Source organism: Amblyomma americanum, chromosome 7 (genome assembly GCF_052857255.1).
Source record: "Amblyomma americanum isolate KBUSLIRL-KWMA chromosome 7, ASM5285725v1, whole genome shotgun sequence".
Taxonomy (NCBI): Eukaryota; Metazoa; Arthropoda; class Arachnida; order Ixodida; family Ixodidae; genus Amblyomma; species Amblyomma americanum.
The window spans coordinates 158,919,797-158,940,311 of record NC_135503.1 but is presented as its reverse complement, the minus strand read 5'-3'; the positions used below and the strand labels follow the sequence as shown (position 1 = coordinate 158,940,311).

Genomic DNA, 20,515 nt, shown 5'->3' with positions numbered 1-20,515 from the left:
TGACAGCCACATAGAATTTGTCATGCATATTTACTGAAATGAATCCGGCGTGAAGGCTCAGTGGTTATCGTGTTCTTCAGGTGCTCAAGTTATGCTAAGTCGTCAGTTATGTTATGTAAAGCTACGTCAAGTTATCGTCACCACTGCAAAGTAGCGATGATAACTGCGAGCATCACATAACCGTCTCTGCCTTTGTGCAGATTACCCACTGTGCAGCCATGCTTCTCACTGGTCATCGCGCGTGCCCTGAAGACGGATGATAGTCTCGAGCAGTGGACCAGGAAGGCGTGGTCATCGGGGTCACCTGGAAATCCGGCACAGCATCGACGGTTCACTGTGGGCTATAAAAGAAGATTCCTTCCACTGGGACCTCACTTGGCAGTGGTGACCGTAACTGCGAGCATCATGTAACCGTCTCTGCCTTTGTGCAGGTTTGTGTATAATTATGCCTCACTGAATGTGAATTTGTTTTCCTTTTATGTCGTCGCTGCTCCTAAGTGGATGGTTTTTTTGTAGAAGATCTGAGCGTACTATAACTCGTTGTGTTTACCGTCTTCCACTCACTGATAGCATCTTTGCAACATGCTCAGAGTGCAAATTTAATTTTCATCGTGGTGCATGTGCGGGAATAACAGAAGAATCTTTCAATGCTGAGCACGAAGCCAAAACGAAAGCATGGAAATGTGACTCTTGTCGAGGCAACCACAAGGGCACAAGCACCACAGAAAATCCGCAGCGTGATTCCGTGATACTCAGATTACTGCAGACTGAAACGAAGCTTGATGCTCTTTTGCCTTTGTCAAAAAAGTTTGATGCATTTGAGACAAAAATGCAGTTGCTCTCTGATAAGTTTGACGACTTTCAGAACCACCTGACTGTTCAAGAAAAAAACTACAAAACAACTAACGAAGTGAGTTGAAGGGCTGGAATCTAACAACGTAGGTAGTGATATAACTCAGCTGAAGCCGGACCTAGATGATTTGGAATGGCGTAGTCGCTGTCTAACCCTAGAGCTTCATATATTGACTGAAACCCAGGATGAGGACTTGCTAAGCAAAGAAAATGAGATTGTAGAAAAGCTGCAAGGTAAGGCTATTACACAAGACGACATTAGCTGTGCATTGCCTACACAGGGCTGAACTGACGAAAACATTGCAAACCTTTTCAACATGCACTTTGTAGAAGTTGGTGCCTCAAATGATATTCATGGTACATTATCATGTGAACAATACATGAATGTTCAATGTCCTCAAGCTGTATTTCTCACTCCAACTTGCGCCGAAGAAGTCCACAACATAATCATGACACTGAAGGGCAACTGTGCATCAGCCTACGATGATGTGAAAGTTTCCCCCGTGAAAGCTGTAGCCGCACTGACAACTACAGTACTTACGCATATATGCAACTGCATACTTCAAGTAGGGATATTTCCAAACCAAATGAAGCTTGCGCATGTTCTAGCTATTCATAAAAGTAGTGCTTTTGAAGACTTGAACAACTACAGACCAATGTCAGTGCTTTCAGTCTCTTCAAAAGTTGCTGAACACATAATGAACAAAACAATTGTCGATTTCCTCACTCTGCATAAGTTGATAGTAAACAAGCAGTTTGGATTCAGAAAGAATAAGGCAGCTGAAATTGCTTTACATTATATTAAACAGAAAATTCTTGACAACATTAAGAAATGAAAGCTTACTTTGGATTTATTTCTTGATTTCAGGGAAACCTTTGATTCTGTTCATCATCATATATTATTATTAAAGCTACCATTTTATGGAATCCAAGGTACAGCACATGCCCTGATGGAAAGCTGTTTAATTTTCAGGGAGCAACACACCACAATAGAGAGCATCGAATCCGATTGAGGCACTATTAAATACGGAGTTCCATAGGGATCCATTCTAGGCCCCATATTATTCTTGATATATATGAGTGATATTGTAAACACCCCAGGCTGCTTTGAAATGGTATTACATGCAGATGACACTAAGATATTTTTTTCAGGTTGCAATGAAAGCTTCGTTTACAGTAAAGGGAAGCAAATGAATGGCTTCACTATTTAGACTTTTAGTTAACCTTTAATAAACTAGACCTAAAGGCAAACAAGATGGAATACCTGATTTTCAAACCTAAAGGTAGCAAAAAAGATAGTGAGTTCGAATTGAAGTTCCGGAATAACATTATCAACCAGTCTAAGAGGATTTGCTTTCTAGGTGTTATCTTTCATGAAACGTTTCTCTGGAATTCGCACACAGAAGCTCTCCGAATTGAACTTCACGTGTTTTTGGCATATTAAGCAGGTTGCCAGTGAAGCAACAAACTTACTATGCTCTATTTCATTCACGTTTAACATACTGCTCCCTGGTATCGTCAGACACAACACAAAGAAACCTTGATTAGCTGCACCCTCTGCAAAAGAGCTCAATATGTGGTATTCGAAAATTCCAAAAATAAAACATTGCTTGCCATGCTTTAAGATCTATGACATACTAGAGATCAGTAAGCTATTCAAATATAAGTTATTTCTGGAAATCGTGCACCAGTATATGTTACACCGTTCAAATATTGAGGTTCAGTACAAAAAGAAACACACTCCACGTCTCCTTAGGGAAGATAAAATACAGGTGCCCCGATCTCGCACCAACTATGGTGATGTGAGATTATGTATGCAAATAGCAAATGTATTGAATCAATATCCAGCCATCTTTGAATCTTTACCAATCTACCCATCACTACCTAATGAAAACACTAAGACATATGTACCTAATGGAATAATAAGTCAAAGAATTTCTTTTGTGTCATAGATGATATTTGGGTGTGTTGTACGTGTAAATTGTAATCGGGAATCTGTAAATCTTTTTTCTTTACATATACAGAAGCATGCACACAGTCCACAGGGTTGTCCATTTGTTTTGTTTTGTGTGCTTGCATACATATTGGTTGTTGTACAATGTACTGTACTGCAAATGTGTTCGAATATGCCTATAGTGGTTGCCACTGCTGTCAGGGGTGGGATGGCCTCATCAGGCAAAAATGCCCATTAGCCTTCTCACCCAGGACAAATTTTGTATATTTTTGTCCCAAATAAACTGTACTACTACTACAACCTGGATGATGCAGGTTCGATCCTGGTATAGCCTGTCGCGTTTTCATAGAGGCAAAATGCTTGAGGCCTGTGTTCTAAGCAATGTCAGTGCACGGTAAGAAACCGCAGGAGGCCGAAATTACTCCGCAACCGTTCACTATAGCGCCTCTCATAGCCTGAGTCACCTTGGGTTTTTGGACCACATAAAACCAAACCAAAACATGACTAGCTTTCTTGAATGGGATAGCCCGGATATATGCCTCGTGTTTGAAAGCACATTTGTAGAGATGGAGTGGGAATTTTTTTTCAGTTCCTCTGATTTTTTTTCTTCCACTGTACAGGTCAACATGCCCGGATGACTGACTGCAGACAACAGGTCGCAAGATTGCTTCTGAGGAAACTATATTCGGGTCATTAATTTCATCATTTATTTTTATGTGGTGCATTGTTATGGTGCATGTATTGCATATTCCTTGCCTGCATAGCTTGGAAATAAACTAAATTGAAAGTATATTGATCGTCATGTCATTTGTGGTGACCTGTTTGAAAAGTTGTAGACTGTCTATAGGCAGTCTACAGACAATGGTCTATTAAGGTTTTTTAGACAGAGCTCTATAGACTGTCTATAGACAAATATCTACAGCATTGCCAGGCCACATAACTGTGGAATGTCTATAGACAGTCTATAGACCTATGTCTACTGGACCAGTAAATTTTTGTCTATAGACAGAAACCTACAGGAAGTGTATGGCCGAAGTCTATAGATCATCTATAAACTGCCTCTAGACCTGTGTCTATTATAAGTAGACATTTGTCTATAGACGGTCTATGGACAGAAGTCTATAGGAAGTGTATGACCGTAAATCTATAAATTTTCTATAGACTGTCTATGGACCTGTGTCTATAGACTGTCTATGGACCCATCTACTTTCAGTAGACATTTGTCTATGGACTGTCTATAGACGAAAGTCTACTAAAAGTGTATGGCCATAAGTCTATAGATTGCCTATTGACTGGTCTAAAGGATTTGTCTATAGACAGTCTATAGACTTAGACTAAAGTCCATAGACAGTGTATGGACTGTCTAAAGAAATTTTTGTAATTGATTCTGTCTTCACTCAGCGGATTAAACAAACGGAAGAGTGACAACTGGCCTCTTCTCTCGCACTGCTGCCTCTCTGTGCGGAACAACGGTCAAACTGAAAGCCGAACAAGTAACCGTCGGATGAATACACACGCCATGACGGATCTACCTTCTAAAATAGGAAGAAGCAGCTATCAAACGCGGCCGACCGCAGACTTGCCTAACGATTTTTAAACGTGTAGCGCTACTTACCCGGTTCAATGTGCTGCTCTGGGGCAAGGGGTCTAGCGCCTCTTCGGAGGCTGTCGGCTCCGGTGCACTGGTAAGCGTCTCTTTCGTAGTGGGCGGGGCCGCCCAAGGCTCCGTGGTCTCCGCTTCAGTCGTGGCGACGTCCGATGCCGCAGTGGCTGCGACGTCCTCGGCTACCGTGAACCCACGCTGACCGCCAAGGTCGTCCTCCGTCGAGCTGACCACGTCCTGCGAAAAAAAAAATCGCGGCCGCCGCGGTCGGGTACGAACCCGCGTCTTTCGGGTCAGTAGCCGAGCGCCTAACCACTGAGCCACCGCGGCGAGTAGGAGAACATGGAGTTTTGCCACACTATAATTAACTCTAAAGAAAGGGAAGGCGCAGTAATTTTCCTATTTCTCAGCTCATATCGCGCGTGGAAAAGTTACGGAAGCAGCGATGGAAGGAAGAGAGACAGAAGCGAAATACTGGACAAACTTCGATCGTCTGAAGTTCTTTAAAGTGCACTGACATGAACGTGTTACGCCTTCGGCCCCCGTCGAAAGCAGGCCGCCGACGACGACGAATTTTGATTCCGCGTCCTCGGGTCAGCCGCCGAACACACAAAACTCTGCGGGAAACCGGAAGACTTTTTTCACGTCCTCCTCACACGTCCTACCTTCCCACACCCTCCATCCCCAGCCACGCCGAAGTCATATTGGTGGACTCTCCTGGCCAGCTCCGCTGCTGCTGACCAGCGCCGGATAATTACCGGCGCCATGAAGCGGATAGCACGGTTGTCCTTTGCCCTGTAAGGGCAGCCCCCTAAGGGTCGCCTCGTGGCATGATAAGGAGCTTGGCACCTTCTGTAATGCATGACGATAAATGGCTTCCACCACGACCACGACCACCAATATGAACCACTGCGTAGCAAATATATATGCACGTTGTTGAAGCTAATTTTAAAACCTAAATAAAAGGAGTTGTTGCGTCCCCCCCCCCCCTTCGTAAGGCGACTAGTGTTTATTAACGCAAGTCGAGGTTGGGGGCGCGGGGGGAAGGGGGTGGGTGGGAGGCGTTGTTCTTAGCCTGCGTACTAAACAGAAGCGCTCTTTTGGCGAGAGGAAGCCAACAGCGAAAACAGGAATAAGTGAGCTAGAATCGTGCATGCCAGCGCACGGTAAAGATGCCCTCTTGACGACCTAAGCCATCATTAACTCGCGTTTGTCGCCAAACCCACTCTGCTCTCTTGCTGTGTCTAGGCCTATTTTCAGCTTAATAGCGATGTCGGAAACGTAGAGCATTCATCTGGCGTATAAGAAGCACGCTGCTCGAGTGGCGATGTCCTTGCCATTACCTTGACGTAAAAAAAATACTACTTTCGATCAACTGAAGTGAGGTTAGGCAACCTCCAGGTTCAAACAGACTAGAAAGGATACAATAATAAGAACGCACCGACTCACCACATTAGGGTTTAACGACGCTGCTTCAGTACTTGGAGAGCACTCGCTGTATATAGTAATGTCATGGCATGGACGAGCCTAAACAGAGTCATCTGTCAACTGGCTGACATCAACGCACAGGAGAGGACAACCTGCGAGATAGTGCGTTCGGCGACTGCACACAAGGCAAGAACATCTGCAAAGGTCTTTTATTGCGAAAGCAATACTACGCCAGGTGTAACCGCCTGTCGTGTATGCCGTACACCAGAGCCGGCGCTGCGCTTGGCAGGTGGTGTGACGTCAGCTCTCTCTGTTGCTATGACGACGCGTGACGTCAGCTTGCTCCCCGCCGCCGCTAGAAGGGACCCGCTTGTCGCGTGCGCCGTCGCCCCCGAGCCGGCGCCGCGCCTAGCATGTGGCCTCTCCGTTGATATGACGACCTCCTCGGCTTGCGCTCGCTCCGTGGCGGCTTCAGTGGGATGTATAGCGAGCGCTACTCGTTGGTTGATCAGTCTCGCCATGGAAGTTACCGATGAAGAGTGTATATCTGAATCTAGTTGCTCTACTGCTTCGGAACAGTTCAATTCTAAGGCGAAAGCTAAGAAAGCTTTCGCAATTCGACCAGGTTTAACGAGAGCTAAACCACAGCCAATTTTTCAAACTCTTTCTGAGGCCACTAGTCTGCGGATGATGCAAAGTTGTCCACCGGTGGATTGCTTCTGTACTACGGGATGGCTGGCGTTAGTCAGCACCCGGGAGTTGTGCAACTTCCCGAGATGAGCACTTTGATGGAGCTCTGCCTCAAGAGGATGCGTTTTGGAAACGTTTCGTAACTTGAGTAGCCTTCGGCACAGTTTTTCATCGGCGCGATGGGTCACGTGGCAGGTCACAGCTGCGATGCACTAGTTTCCAGATGTCAACGTCGGAGAGCGACCAGGTACATCGAACACCACTCCTGTTGACACATATTTTTTTAAACAGCGCAGCGCACTAGAGCACGAACGACACAGCGACCAAAGCGAACGTGGATTTGCACATGTGTTTCCTTGTCATGCAGAATCCGCTTTCCCGTCATGCGCCACTCGCACAATAAGTTTTCATGGGAATTTCAGCATACCACGTAAGGGCTGCGTATTTTGCCACAAGAGTCCCAAGGAAAACGCGGCGCCCTGGAAGCGTCCAGTGGAACGCACCCTCACCTGCTGACTGTTGTTGGCCACGCACCTAGGCGGAGGCGCGCTCCACACACCCGGCGGCAGGCACTCGGCGCCGGGCTCTCCGCGCATGTGCTGGCCTTGGCGGCAACGGTAGGCCACGCGCGTCCCCACCGCCGGGGCGTGCTGCTGGGGCGTCAAGAGCACTTGGCCTCTTCCGTCGGGCGCCTCGGGGCAGGAGGCCCGCGCCGCGTAGTCCATGTACAGCAGGGCGTCGTCGAGCTGCTGCGCAGCCGTCAGCAGTACCACGAGCAGCCGGTTGGACGCGGTGGTGACGTTGAGTGGTCCGCTAGCGTTGTTGGCTAGGGGCCTGCTCTCGTCCCCATCGAACAAGTACAGCTCGGCTGGTCGCGGAAGACGCAGCTGCGTGAAAGCCGCCCACACCTGCGGCCCGACACGCGATTCGCCTTTGTTTTCAGAGTTGTTTTTTTGCCCCTTTTTGCTTTTTTCTCTCTGCGCCCAACGTAAGGTACGTCATTCCCGCCGAATACGACCAAGAATTTTGCCTGCTGTGATTGTCACTTACAGTCCAACAAAAATCATAGCTCAAGGTAGAGGGACCAAACGGTTAGCTGGGCTCGTTTCTTTTAGCGTTATTGAAACATAAACCGCAATAATTGCGGCAAGTGAAACCAACAGCGGGGCCTTTGGAATCGCGTCAGGCATTATCTTCCCTGCTCCAGATGCTGCCCGTCGGAAATGCGTCACGTGTTCAGCTGATTACGCTATTGTATCGCCTCTATGGTGCCCTAGCAAAGATGGAAACGCCATATCCGGCTACATCTAGGTACACACTGAACAAGGCTTCGATGCGAGCAATTCTTTATTATTTATTTCCGACACGTATGCAAGAGTCGCTTTCTGCGGCGTTCGTCTGCAATCTACGAGGATGTTTCCAGCAAAGCGTCAGTTTTCAAGGCTATTTTAAAGCGTTAAGGAGATCGTGTCGCGGAAAATCTGGCGTCGTCGTCGTCTGAAAATACCAGAGAAGCAAACTAGGAGGCAGGCGGACTACCTAGCTCATGTCACCACCTGCCCACCGTACCATGAGAAAAGGGCCACGATGGTAGGTGGCAGTTAATTCAACTATCGGTCGATAACGGTTGTTCGGCAAGAGTAACCTTGGTCGCACAAGCCCCAACGGTGGCAGCGCCAGGCATCGCAAGGCAGTGGAGCATCGCTTAACAGCTACGCCACTTCGCCACGGGTGACATGAGGTCTCCCAGGGATCTGTGAATGTTAAGTAGAGAATGATCAATTCTGCTTGCATGGCCATCAACGTATTAAACTATCGCGTCGTACCCTTACGGCGCAGCTTAAAGGAAAGCTGGAACGGGTTTCAAATTGCGTGAAATGCTGTGGTTGGGAAGAAGGGACCTTGGAAATCACGTGTGTAAAGGAAAATTCTCGATTCTGTCCGCAAAAAGTGCTGCAATCCCTTCTCAAAAACCCGCCGCCGAAGCGCCATCGTCGCTTCCGGAAGCGCCGGGTGGGGGACGTTAGAGAACTGGCGGAAGTGAGGCGGAACTGGCGGAAGTGACGCTATGCACGGAGAGTCGGCCGGCCGTTCTCTTTTGCTTGCTCCACTGCGGCCCGCGCTTTGGTGAACAACACTATCTACAGCCAGTGCCGTTTGCTTCGTCTAGTTCGGGCGTTCTCCCCCAGCCTCTTCCACGTTAACCACGCAAACTGGTGGTACGCAGCCTACCGAAACTGCCTGAACAAAATATTCTCGTTACGCAGCTAGTGTGCGCCTTTTTGCTTTTTCTTGATTGCTTGCGCCTCATGGCAGCACAAGCAATTCTCTTAATCTTTCGTCAGTGCGCAGCAAACGCAGCTGCACCTCACTGAACAAAAAAGCGATTATATAAGCCTAGTATACTTGAGCAAAGCAAACATTTGCATTCATGAGCGCTTGGTCATGGCTGACGATCGACAATGGCGCAAGAATTCATGCTAATTTGTCCTTGAGCCAGAACGGCAAAGTTGTCAGCCGCATTACGCATACATATATGTCATCCACAAGTAATTTTGCTGGTTATCTCGATGCGCAACAGCAGCAACTATATATATCTAGCAGCGCACTAGTTTTGATGAGCAGCTCTGCGAGCTCCGAAACGCAGCCATAATTATTGTTCAAATGCGTGTTCAGCATGAAAAAAAAAAGAAAACGCACGGGGGTAAGTGCAGAAATTTCATGGCTGAACAGCAGCCTGAACATGGGAAAGAAGGAAAGCGCACAAGGGAGCTTCCTCCCGGTCGTCTCGTCTCTTCGCGGTGCAGTACAGCAGTGAACCCACTCCAACTCATCCAGTTTGGCATTTTTTTTGTAGTTCTAAAAGGCCTTCGGGAGTAATTAGGCAAGTGACTATAAATAAATGAACCAACAAATGCTTTAACTCGCACGACTTGTGTAAGCACGCCGGCGATTTGAATTCGATCATGTTTACAGGCGTTACAAAAAGAAGCGAGTACAAAAAATGTTTCGACGCGATTTCCTATTTTTATTGTCACTTGCACGTGGACTAACGCAAAAGATATGCACGCGCTTGCACCTACGCAAAACATTATCAGTCTAGATTTCCAGCACGTGAAAATGTCCCGACTTGACATTAGCTTCAGGCGCACGCCGCGACGTCATCGGCTTCGTCGTTTTCTGAAGCTGCTGATCGATGGCTCGCAAATGTATGGTGAGAGTCCGAACTGTTGAACACTGCGTGAATTATGCATAATTTCCAAAACGTAGTTCTTAAGTCGAAGCAACGCGCTACGTAGCAACGCCGTCGGTGCTGTCCGGAGATCCCCGTGGATTTCGCCACGACGGTCCCGGCCAATCGCAGGCAACAGCGGCGTTCGCTCAGGGCCCTAAGGCGATGAGGCGCGTTTCCTTCTAAAAAAACAACTCTTTGCGTTTATTTACGCCCTTCTTGAATGAGATATTCTTTTTCAGCGAACTAAAAACTATAAAATACAGCAGGGAACTCAATTTTTCGCAAAGTGCTTCAGCTTCCCTTGCGATGAAATGAGTGATTAATCGTCGATTGATGGATGTATGGACTGACTAAATAGATCACCTGGTGGCCCTGCGGTGCTCGGATGTCCCACTGGCACCGCCGGTTCGCCGGCAGCCGGCGCTCGGGGTACCCAGGGCTCGCGATGGCTCCGGCCCCGGCCTCACGGCGCACGCTGCCCCGTCGGCAGTCGCTGAGCGCGCACCGAGGCGCCGGGCTGCTCCAGCGCGGCACGCCGTCGTCGCCGCGCTCGCAGCGGGCCACGCCTGCTCCCACGGGGTCCAGCGGGGGGTCGCAGGCGAAGCGCACCTGCTGCCCCACCCGCCAGTCCCGGCCCACCACGGAGCCCTGGCTCGGAGGCCGCGGCCGCTCGCACCGGTCCGGGTCGAAGGCCCGGTAGCGAAGCTGGAAGCTGCCGGCCTCGGACTCCGCGCCGCCGCCAAGGGCGCTGCAAAGACCGCCCCGCTCGGCCTTTCACGGAAACGCGGTCGGGCGCTGCTGCAGTGGCACAAGCTTGAAATACTTTCGTCTAGCGTCGCGTCTGCCTGCACCCCCTCTCGTGAGCGCTAGAGAGAATGCATTTTGAGACCAGTTGACAACTGGCACAGTTACATGTGCATGGACGTACCGAAGATTTCCTCCTACAGGCGCGCTCAGGTAATTGGTGCACTGTGATCTTTCAACGTAGCCTACTTGATGGCGCTCATAACACCAATGACATCGCCCTTCGTGCCCTTTATTTTATTTCTTTTTCCGCCCGCAGCAGTCGCATAGTGGTTTGAGCATCCGCCTCGTATGCGGGAGGGGCGCGGTTCGATCCCAAGTGCCCCTGGGTACCCACTGGAAATACAATGTTCACAGGCTTTCCCCGGGCCTAGTGCTCGGTTTCTTTGGACTGGAATAAAGCGACGGAATCCCACAGCCATCGTTGTGTTGTATGCGCCTTTGCTGGCTGTGACCTCTCATAAAAGCAAGAGGTTTGTGAAAAGAATCCCGGCAACACCATCGGCGATGTGCATAACATACATTTCTCCTACACCCGGTCCTGCCCAGTGCTGCTGCATTGGACAGATGGTTTTTCCCAGTTTTCGGTTAAAAATTTCCCATTTTTTTCCCACGAATATATTTTTTTCAACATATGGTAATTTTAGACTGAATACAGCCAATGTAACAAACGTAGGAATGAGCGAAATAAAATAAATACAAAGCCCATTAATAATGAACATCAGGGCTGGATTGTTCTTGACCACATCATCGTCAATCACCACTTTGTTTTTATTTGTTTTGGCGTTGGGACGGGGAACAGCTCGGCTGCTTCCATTTCCTTTCTAGCCTCTCCCGTATCGACCGTAGAAATTTTCGGGAATTCCTTCATAACAACATGCGTACATAGGGGATTGTGTGAGTAAAGAGCTGGGAGTGGTTGGAAGCCATTAATGGAAGGGTCACTGCCACTATGGCTCGAAGAATGTCAAGGACGCAGAACTCTAAGCCTGAATGAGCCTGAATGGGCCAGGGCTCTGTATCCAAGTCTAAGCAGCAAATCATAAAGAAACATCACGCCAAATTTCTTCTCGTGACAATAGTGAGGCCGCATAATAACAGCATTTTCCTTTCATCTGTGCTCATTTTCCCGAGGTAGCACATTTAGAACACCAATCTTTATAGAAACCAAAATTTTCCACGGTTTCAAAGGATTATTAAACAAAGTTTCCTTTTTCCCTCCGGGGCTTGATTTTCCCACAATATGGGGAATTTCCTACGAGTCGGCAACACTGGCCATGTCGATGAAAATTCAGCTATAAATTCCAACCTACCCGCACACTGCCACTCATGCACCTGCCAGCCAAATCTGCAGGAAGCCAGGATACAAGGAGAAAGTAAGCACTATCGGGTCTTCAAAGAAGGTATTTTTGAATGAATGATACGTCACTGGGTGTGCTTTCCTGCGCACTGTATTTCCTAGGCGCCAGGCTATGCGCTACTTCCTGCTTGTTTTTTTTTTAACACATCTCGTTGAATAACAGCTCTTTCACCTAAGATGTTCTGCCGTTTTTAAAAATAGGCCTTTTTAGTTGAAAGAACCTTTCTTTTCCGCCAGGGCATTGTCAGCGGTGCAGCGCATCAGAATACAGCTAAGACGGGCTAACTATAGCTGGCTGGTTAACTAATATTCAGTACTGAACTTTTTAACTATTATTGACACTCTCATTATTTATAGAGGGGCGTCTAGGCCATCGTAAGTAATATCCATATCAGTTTTTCGAATTTTCAAACCGAAATTACCATCGGCACTGTGGCCCAACAAATTTTGGCTATTTCGACGAATTGCGTGCATTGGGGGGGGGGGTGTTGATTTGCCTGCAAGCTTCTGGAAAGAACATGTATTTTGGCGCAAAGTAGGCTGAATTTAGTCGGCCACAGTGCCGAGGTCAGCTGCGGTTTCGAAATTCTGAAAACGGATAAGAACGTTAATTAGGTTGGGCTACACGGATACTCAATAAATAAGGAGAGTAACAGCGAAAGGTAAAAAGTTAACTACTGGATAAGCGTTGGCCAGCCTACTAATTAGCTCCTCTTAGGTCTAGTCTAATATGCTATACTGGTGATAATGCGTGCATAAACTCTGACGGCGTTACAGGCTGCTGTCACTGATTTAGGCTCCTTAATTCGCACGTTCGTCTGCACTTCACATTGAGCGCGCCGGGAACGAGGGCCATCCAGACGCCGACGAGCTTCCAGTCCGTTTGTGTCGCCAACACCGAGTCGCCTCCTTCGCGTTGTGGGCACAAGCTAGCAGCAATAAACAGTTCACTTCCGAATGCCTCGCCTGTTAGCCCATTCCATTACGCGAGAATTTTCAATCACTGCCGCTGAAAAAGTCGCATGCGAGAACTTTTTGTTCGTTTTATTCGGAAGTCAAGATAATGTAAACTGCAGAACATCAAACGTTTCCCTTGTTTGTGAAAAATCTTGAAGCATTCAGGTGTGCGAAGTGGCATTTTTTGCACTCTGTACAGCTGTCGCCATTTTTTCCTGTGCTTTGTACGCTAAACATTAGCGCAATACTTTCTGCTATGCCGTTATTCAGAGGTATTTGTCAACGAGAACGGCGTCACTCACAAGCCTGAGGGCCCGTTTGGAATGAAGCTACACCTGGACTACAGTGCTTGGCATTGGTGCAACACGTTCCATGTGAACGATCTATTCGACGGGTTAAACGTCCTCTCTGAGTAGCACATTCTTTTTCAGCCACTTTTTAGCAATAAAGCGCCCTCTGGCTTCTCTTAAGTGGTGCAAAGCACTGGCCTCTGCTTCCGGAAACAAGCGACCGGTATGACGTCACGGATTTTTAACACTGGGATGTGGTAGAGTCTGCTACGAATTTCAGGGCCGCAACGCTGCGCAAAGGCCAGAAATTGTGCAGTACTAACAATCGTGTATAGGAGCTGTGGTGGCTCCGGTCTGGGCACAGAGGGAGGGTGGGGGATTTTGGAACGGAAGGTACGTTTCGTCTTTGCATGTTCTTGACAGTGCATGTCATCAGTGATTATTCTTGGCTGCTGATCATTAGCCGAAAGGATCTCGAATTCATATCTGTTAATTCCGCTAATCTTGTCAATTGATGTTGACAGCGCTTAAAAAGCACGGACAGAAGACAGAAAACATGGAAGACGACGTCACAGGCGCTGATGGATGGACACCAATGAATCAGCACCAACTCGCCCGACAACTTGTCTTATTGCGCTAATCTTGTGTGGACACTACTTTTCAGTCCATGAGGCTTTTTTATAGTACACTACTCCTACCGTATAATCTTAGTTGTAATTATTGTTCTAATTACAGCTGTTTTTTTTCACTGTAGCCACCACCTCTCCGCCCTTCCAACAATTTCATTACACAGTATGTAAACTGTACCTAGACTTTATTATGCAAAGATACAACAGACTGCTTTATAGATAGTAAACATCCTATACGCAGGCTCTAGACGATCCACAGCTAGGGTGGCCAAACAGGCATGTGCAAAAAGCTATTAAAAAATAATATTTTCCGCGAACAGATGCAATGTGAAGGAGGACGTGGCATTTTTTTATTTCTTCCAACAAAGCTGGCAGCAACAGTGAATCCCACTGATGCCGCGATTGCTCATTGTGCCTCTCTCTAGTGTGTTGCCGCGTTCGTGAAGCCTTCGATATAAGAACATACCGGCAGCTGTGTTTACATGCAGAATAGGGGGAGTGCAGATGCCAGAGAGTCGCACTTGGATCAGCGAGGAGTGGCAGTTTGGCCACCGCTTGTCTATAGGTTTATGGCCATAGACTTTCAGTACACTTTTGTCAATAGACAAAAGCTTGCAGGTGTCCAATAGCTGGCACAACGCATCCTCTAGCCTCATACTTCTGGGAAGAACTCCGATGCTTACGTTGTCATCAACATTATCAGCCGCAACGACAAGCAGCCTTTCTTGACCCTGAAGCGTCTGCGCTGCCTTATGATGGAGGGTCCTCGGTCTGTTCCTCTCAGGTCGCAACAGACGGCAGCCCTCAAGGTGAGCAGGCTACAGCTGCGGCGGCTTGTGACTTACAGTGCTTGTGTCATTGCCTGTCGTGCTTGCTACGGACCGCATTTCTCTACTTCTTATTCTTTTACGCCCCCTCATTACTCTCCCCCCAGTGCAGTGTAGCCAACCGGAACATTTTACTGGTTAACCTGCCTGCCTTTCATCTACCACTTCTCTCTCTCTCTCTTTGTCAATAGACGATCTATATAGACTACGCATAGAGGAAAGTAGAAATTTATAGGAAGGCAACCGAGCCTATAGGAAGTCTATTGAAAGTCTATAGATCATTTTTTATACAAGCGTGGCCAGGAAACGGGGTAAGAACTCTTGCCAAGCTCCTTCTGCAGCAGTTTTTTGTTCTTACCTTTGCATTTGTTTCTGACATCAAACAAATGCTTAATAAGCAGAGTACTGAACTGCGAACTCCGGGTAAGCTACGCGTGGAACAAGGTTCAGCGTGTGAACACACCGAAATGATCCCTAGAAATTAGTTCGCCAAAGGGCAGCAGTGTCAGACGCAGCGCACTACCGCCTGCGTTGGCATGGTGCAGTTTGTTGCATGCAGCTAAACTATCGGCCACGCACGTGCTGTTGGGCAAATGACACATCTGAGAGGCGGTCCTAAAGTCGTGATTACTAAGACGCAGAAATGACGCTAGGCGCGGAAACAAGCACGCGCAGGTGGGTAGCTGCAGGTCAGAGTTGCACCCTACGGCATGTGCACGCGTCCGCTGTTTTCTTCGCCAGCGTTAAGGACGCGCGCTGCTGTGGCCCCGCCTGTGCATCCCGGACGCTTCGAATGTGCCCCGCTCCCTCTGTCGCCCGTCCGAGTTGTTGGATGGCATTCATTACGAAATGCGCCGCCATATTAGTTCGCGCGAAAACGTCTGCTGAGTTATTCTGCCTAATAACTCAGCTGAGTTATTCTGCCGGACCCGCCGCGGTGGCCCAGTGGTTAGGGCGCTCGACTACTGATCCGGAGTTCCCGGGTTCGAACCCGACCGCGGCGGCTGCGTTTTTATGGAGGAAAAACGCTAAGGCGCCCGTTTGCTGTGCGATGTCAGTGCGCGATAAAGATCCCCAGGTGGTCGAAATTATTCCGGAGCCCTCCACTACGCTACCCCATTCTTCCTTTCTTCTTTCACTCCCTCCTTTATCCCTTCCCTTACGGCGCGGTTCAGGTGTCCAACGATATATGAGACAGATACTGCGCCATTTCCTTTCCCCAAAAAACAATTATTATTATTATTATTATTATTATTATTATTATTATTATTATTATTATTATTATTATTATTATTATTATTATTCTGCCATTCGCGTGAAGTGGGAGACTTCGCACCAAGTTCTTTCGCACGCTCTGACAGCTCTAGCCCATGGTCGCCGGTCGTAGTGCTGCGGGTATGGAATAGTTCGGCCTTTGCGCTGCTAGCTTAATAGCGAATTTTTACTGTACGGAGATAAGAAACCTTTTCAGTTAACTGCGATTTAGCTCCATGGTCCTCATATAGCTGCATAACTTGCAGAAGCCCCGTGCGCTCAGTGGCCCCCGTGGCTAATTTGTATTACAGGGTCTATGCGCGGACGTGAGGTCAGTGTATTAATATTAGCTAAAATAGCGAACTGGTACTTGGCAACTCACGCATAGATCTACTCTCGAACCGCTGCAAGGAAAGGCTAAACAGCTCGCTACCATCCAGACTGCGCGAATACCTTTTCGGGCGGCGGGCCTCCTGGAGCGATGTGCTGACAATCGATGGCGTCCGCCTTGAGACTGGCTAGCGCCTTTTCGCCTCATTTAGAAGACGCATTCACGGTATGTGGAAACGCGGCCGAATGTCCAATTTCTTCGAACATTAAGCTCCAACGTGCGACATGCTTGACAGAAGAAGGCGTATCCTGACCAAAAACCGGGTGTTCCCAGTGGCACTAGATTCTGAACCTCTTGCATGTGTGAGAGTGGTTCGTTTTCACAGCAGTAGGGAAGCAGCAAAAGAGGGTGCAGGAACCGCGCCTTTAACCAGTTATGGCCCTGCAGGGAACTCAGCGGTCCGCTCGTTACCGCTGTACAGTAGGTGCCGCGTCGCCGACTCGGGCCCACCGACGCTTTCATTTTTTTTTTTTGCGTCCGCCACGATGCTCTCGGAGGGCCGTCCGTAGGGAAACGTTCCACGTAATGGTTCCCACAACTGCGCATGTTTTCCGCGTGGCTTAACTGTCTGCAAACCATGCGGTGCATACGGAGTCTACAGGCATTAAACGAACAATATCCACCCAAGAGAATAAGAAGACGGTCGTGGCTGCCCACCTGGAGACGAAGTGCACGTGCACCGTGCGTCCGGCCACAGCGGGGCCGGCATCCAGGCAGTGCACGCAGTCATGCGTGATGTCGCTCACGCGGCCGTCCACGCTCAGCCGGAGTGCTGCGCGCCGCAGCGGCGGCAGCTGGACGCTGTCCAGTCGCACCAGGAGCCGCTGTCCGGGCGCTGCGCGCAGCGTCCACGTGCAGTTGAGCGAGGAGGAGGTTGGCACAGGCCGCGGGGGCCGCAGCATGCCCTTGTCGGCACCGTCGCGGATGTCGCCGCACGGCTCGCTGCCGGCCGCCAACTGCAGCAGCAGCGGCAGCAGCAGCGGCCACGCCATCGCAATCGCCGCACTGCTGAAGGAGCCAGAGGGGGAGGTATGAGGGATTCAACGCCCCAAAGACGGGCACATCCCTGCTTATATGACCTACATGTAGGCCTCATATATATTTGTCGGACTACGGAGCCCATGTGGCACGACAAAATGCACGGAATTAATTTACGTAATTTCCAGAATGCACTCCTTGGGCTACACCTGTTTACAATTAAGTTTCTCGCTCGGCGGAACATATATTCGTGCGAGCTAAACAGTTTATTTTCCCATATCGCCCAATATATGATGCAATGCCCAACGCGAATCTCTCACAATGCTTTTTTTTATAGTTGCGCGGTGCTTGTGCTGTCATCGCGTGGCTTGCTGATTGCACTCGTGCTTACGGGCGCTAGCTACTATCTCACTTTTGAAAAACATCAACCTAGGCAAGACAGCACGAGTGGTGGAATAGCAGAAAGCGATCCCTTGAGATGTTACCGGCAATGAATTCAATTGCCTGCTTGCGGATGTTTGCACCCATGAATGCGCATGGTGCACACAGCCTTCAGTCGAACTGAACCATGTCGTACTCAGTGTGATTGGATTTCTCCGTAGGCATTTTTGCCAGGAATACTAAGCAGTGTTCTGCAGCGGGTTATTGGTAACATTAAATGAGCAGGAACGTTCAATTTTAGAGCTTTATCATTATGGTTGCGTTTCCAACCTTCGAGTTATGCTGATTCCACGGATAGAATCCTATAGGTGGCGGCCTCCATAGCAACGACGTGGGAATCCCGTAACAGGAAAACGACCATTTACTACTACTTAATGTCGCGGGGGATGTATAGCAAGCTCCCAATAATATAAATAGACGAAGACGAGAAGCACAGCCTCCGAAGTAATCATAAGCGCATTAGTCCATAGTTGGGAGCCCTGCCCAAAAGAGGAATGCCGGGAAGTCAGAGTACGCAAAATTAAATGACGAAAAAATAGCGCAAATAGCGGCCGGCATAGAGGAAGCAATAGATAAACATCCCGCGGAAAAGTGGGATTATAATCAGAACTTCTCATTAGCACAAAAATAAAAGAAGTAAAAGGAGTAAACCGCAGGAGAGGAAAGAAGAAGCGAAGTTGATGGAATAAGGAAATTGGGGGGGGGGGCATTGAAGAACGACGGTTGGCATCATGGGAACACAGAGAAGCAAGGAGGGCGCAGTTTTCTGAAGAGGAAATAGGCCGGAAATGGGAATCTTATCGACAAAAGAAACAACAAGTGGAGGTCCTTGTCCAGGCTAAAATAAAGCAGTCCCCTGATCGCTGGCTGGCTGAAGTTCGCGATGCAACTTACGGAAAGTCAAGAAAATTCTGGGACCATATAAGCTGGCTGGGTAAAGCGGATCACAGAAAGCAGGAAGATTCAAGGTGCCGAGGGAGAATTAGAGGGAGATGACGCTGCGAACTAAATTGCGTCAGTTATAGCTGAGTCATTTCGGAAAGACGATAGAGTAATCTCCCCAAATGAGGGAGCAATACAGGCTAGCACAATAGATAACAGCTTAGAACTGACCAATCTTAACCCGAAAAAGGCAGAAGCAAGTATTCCAAAAAGCACGTCCGCAGGGATAGACGAAATTCCAATCAAGTTAATGAACTTGGCTCAAGAGGCAAAGAAACGCTGATAAAAGCATTGGAGGCAGTCATAATAAATAAGCAAATTCCGCACAGCTAGCAACAAAGTAAAATGAATTTGATTTATAAAGAGAAAGGCGATAAGACGAACATAACATCCTTCCGAGCGATTACGATAACATTAGATATATACAGGCTGGCGATTCAGGCGGTGAAATTAAAAAAGCAGTCATGTGCAGAAAGTAATAGAATACTCGGAGAACTTCAGAACGGGTTCAGAAGTGGTAGGCGCTTAGATGATAGCGTGTTCGTGCTCACTCAGTGCATAGAAATAGCTAAGGCGGAAAACAGACCTCTGCATTTAGCCTTCCTGGACATAAGCGGTGCATAGGACAACGTGAACAGCGAACTCCTGTGGAACATATTAAAAGATCAAGGTATCGGTCATGAGGTAATTTATTTTCTACAGGAAATATATCGAGAGAATAAAGTTGAAATAACAAGGGAAGGAATTAGGAGTATGAGCACTGTCGAGGTACAAAAATGATTAAGGCATGGTTGTCCTCTATCACCGCTGCTGTTCATGCTTTATATGATAAGTATGGAAAGAAGGCTACATTGCAATCTAGGTTATAATATGTCGTACAGATTAGGCGGAAAGGTTGTTGAGCAACGCCTACCGGGTTTAATGTATGCGGACGATATTCTACTGTTAGCAGATACCCAGGAAGACTTGCAAACTCTGGTTACTTACTGTGGAGACGAAGGAAACACTCTAAATTTATGTTTTTGCGCAACTAAGCCAGTGGTGAGGGTTTTCAACGGTACAACTGATCAGGAGCTTACAATGCAAGGCCATGAAATACCCCGAGTGGCTGAATACAAATATCTCGGGGTATGGGTAAAGAAAGGGCATATGTACCCGGGAAAGCACGAACAGTCTCTCATAGCAAAAGGGCGAAGAGATGCCGGGATAATGACACAAAGGGCATTGTGGGGGTACAACAGGTATGAAGTCTTCAGAGGTATAGGAATAATGGTGCCGGGGCTTACTTTCCGGAAATCGGTTCTATGCTTAAGGGCTGCAGTTCAGTCGAGACTAAAAGTAAATCAGAGAGCTGTTGGACGATTAGCACTAGGTGCCCACAGGAAAACCACAAACGAGGCAGTACAGGGGGATATGGGCTTGTCATCGTTCGAAGCACGGGAAGCTCAGAGTAAAATACTATACGAAGATCGCCTGAGGAAATTGGACGATAACAGGGGGACAGCTAAGGCATTTAAATACCTTTACAGAAAGAGCGTTGACTCCCAATGGCGGAAAAAAGAACAAGGAAGCTAACCAGTAAGTGTGCCAGACACGAGGACGGAGAAAGAAAGAGCATGAAACGACTGGTTAAAAACGCGGAAGGTAAAAATTGGATAGATTCAGTGGAAAATAAGCATAACGTAGAAGTATATTGAACCTGAAAACTGCAAGCCTAGAAGGGAGCGTTTTATGAAAACTCAAGAGGCAGTTCCCTACTATTTGATGCTATAGCTATAGGTCAGGATGTCTTAGAACGCGCAACTATAAAAAGAAATTTAACGAAGAAGCTAAGCAGATGAGCTGTGTGTGGTAAATCTGTAAAAACAACAGAACACCTC

At 47.9% G+C, this 20,515-nt stretch overlaps 1 protein-coding gene across 1 annotated transcript in view; it reads right to left on the bottom strand.

The window, feature by feature from the left end:
• Positions 1–20,515, bottom strand: part of LOC144096721 (seizure 6-like protein) — a 158,673-nt gene that overhangs the window by 104,143 nt on the left and 34,015 nt on the right. Inside the window, exons 2-5 of the mRNA XM_077629563.1 lie at positions 16,932–17,282; positions 10,126–10,510; positions 7,037–7,435; positions 4,422–4,646 (exon numbers count right to left, since the gene is read on the bottom strand). Coding sequence (XP_077485689.1) covers positions 4,422–4,646; positions 7,037–7,435; positions 10,126–10,510; positions 16,932–17,266 — 1,344 coding nt within the window. The 5' untranslated portion in view covers positions 17,267–17,282. The remainder of the gene's footprint in view (positions 1–4,421; positions 4,647–7,036; positions 7,436–10,125; positions 10,511–16,931; positions 17,283–20,515) is intronic.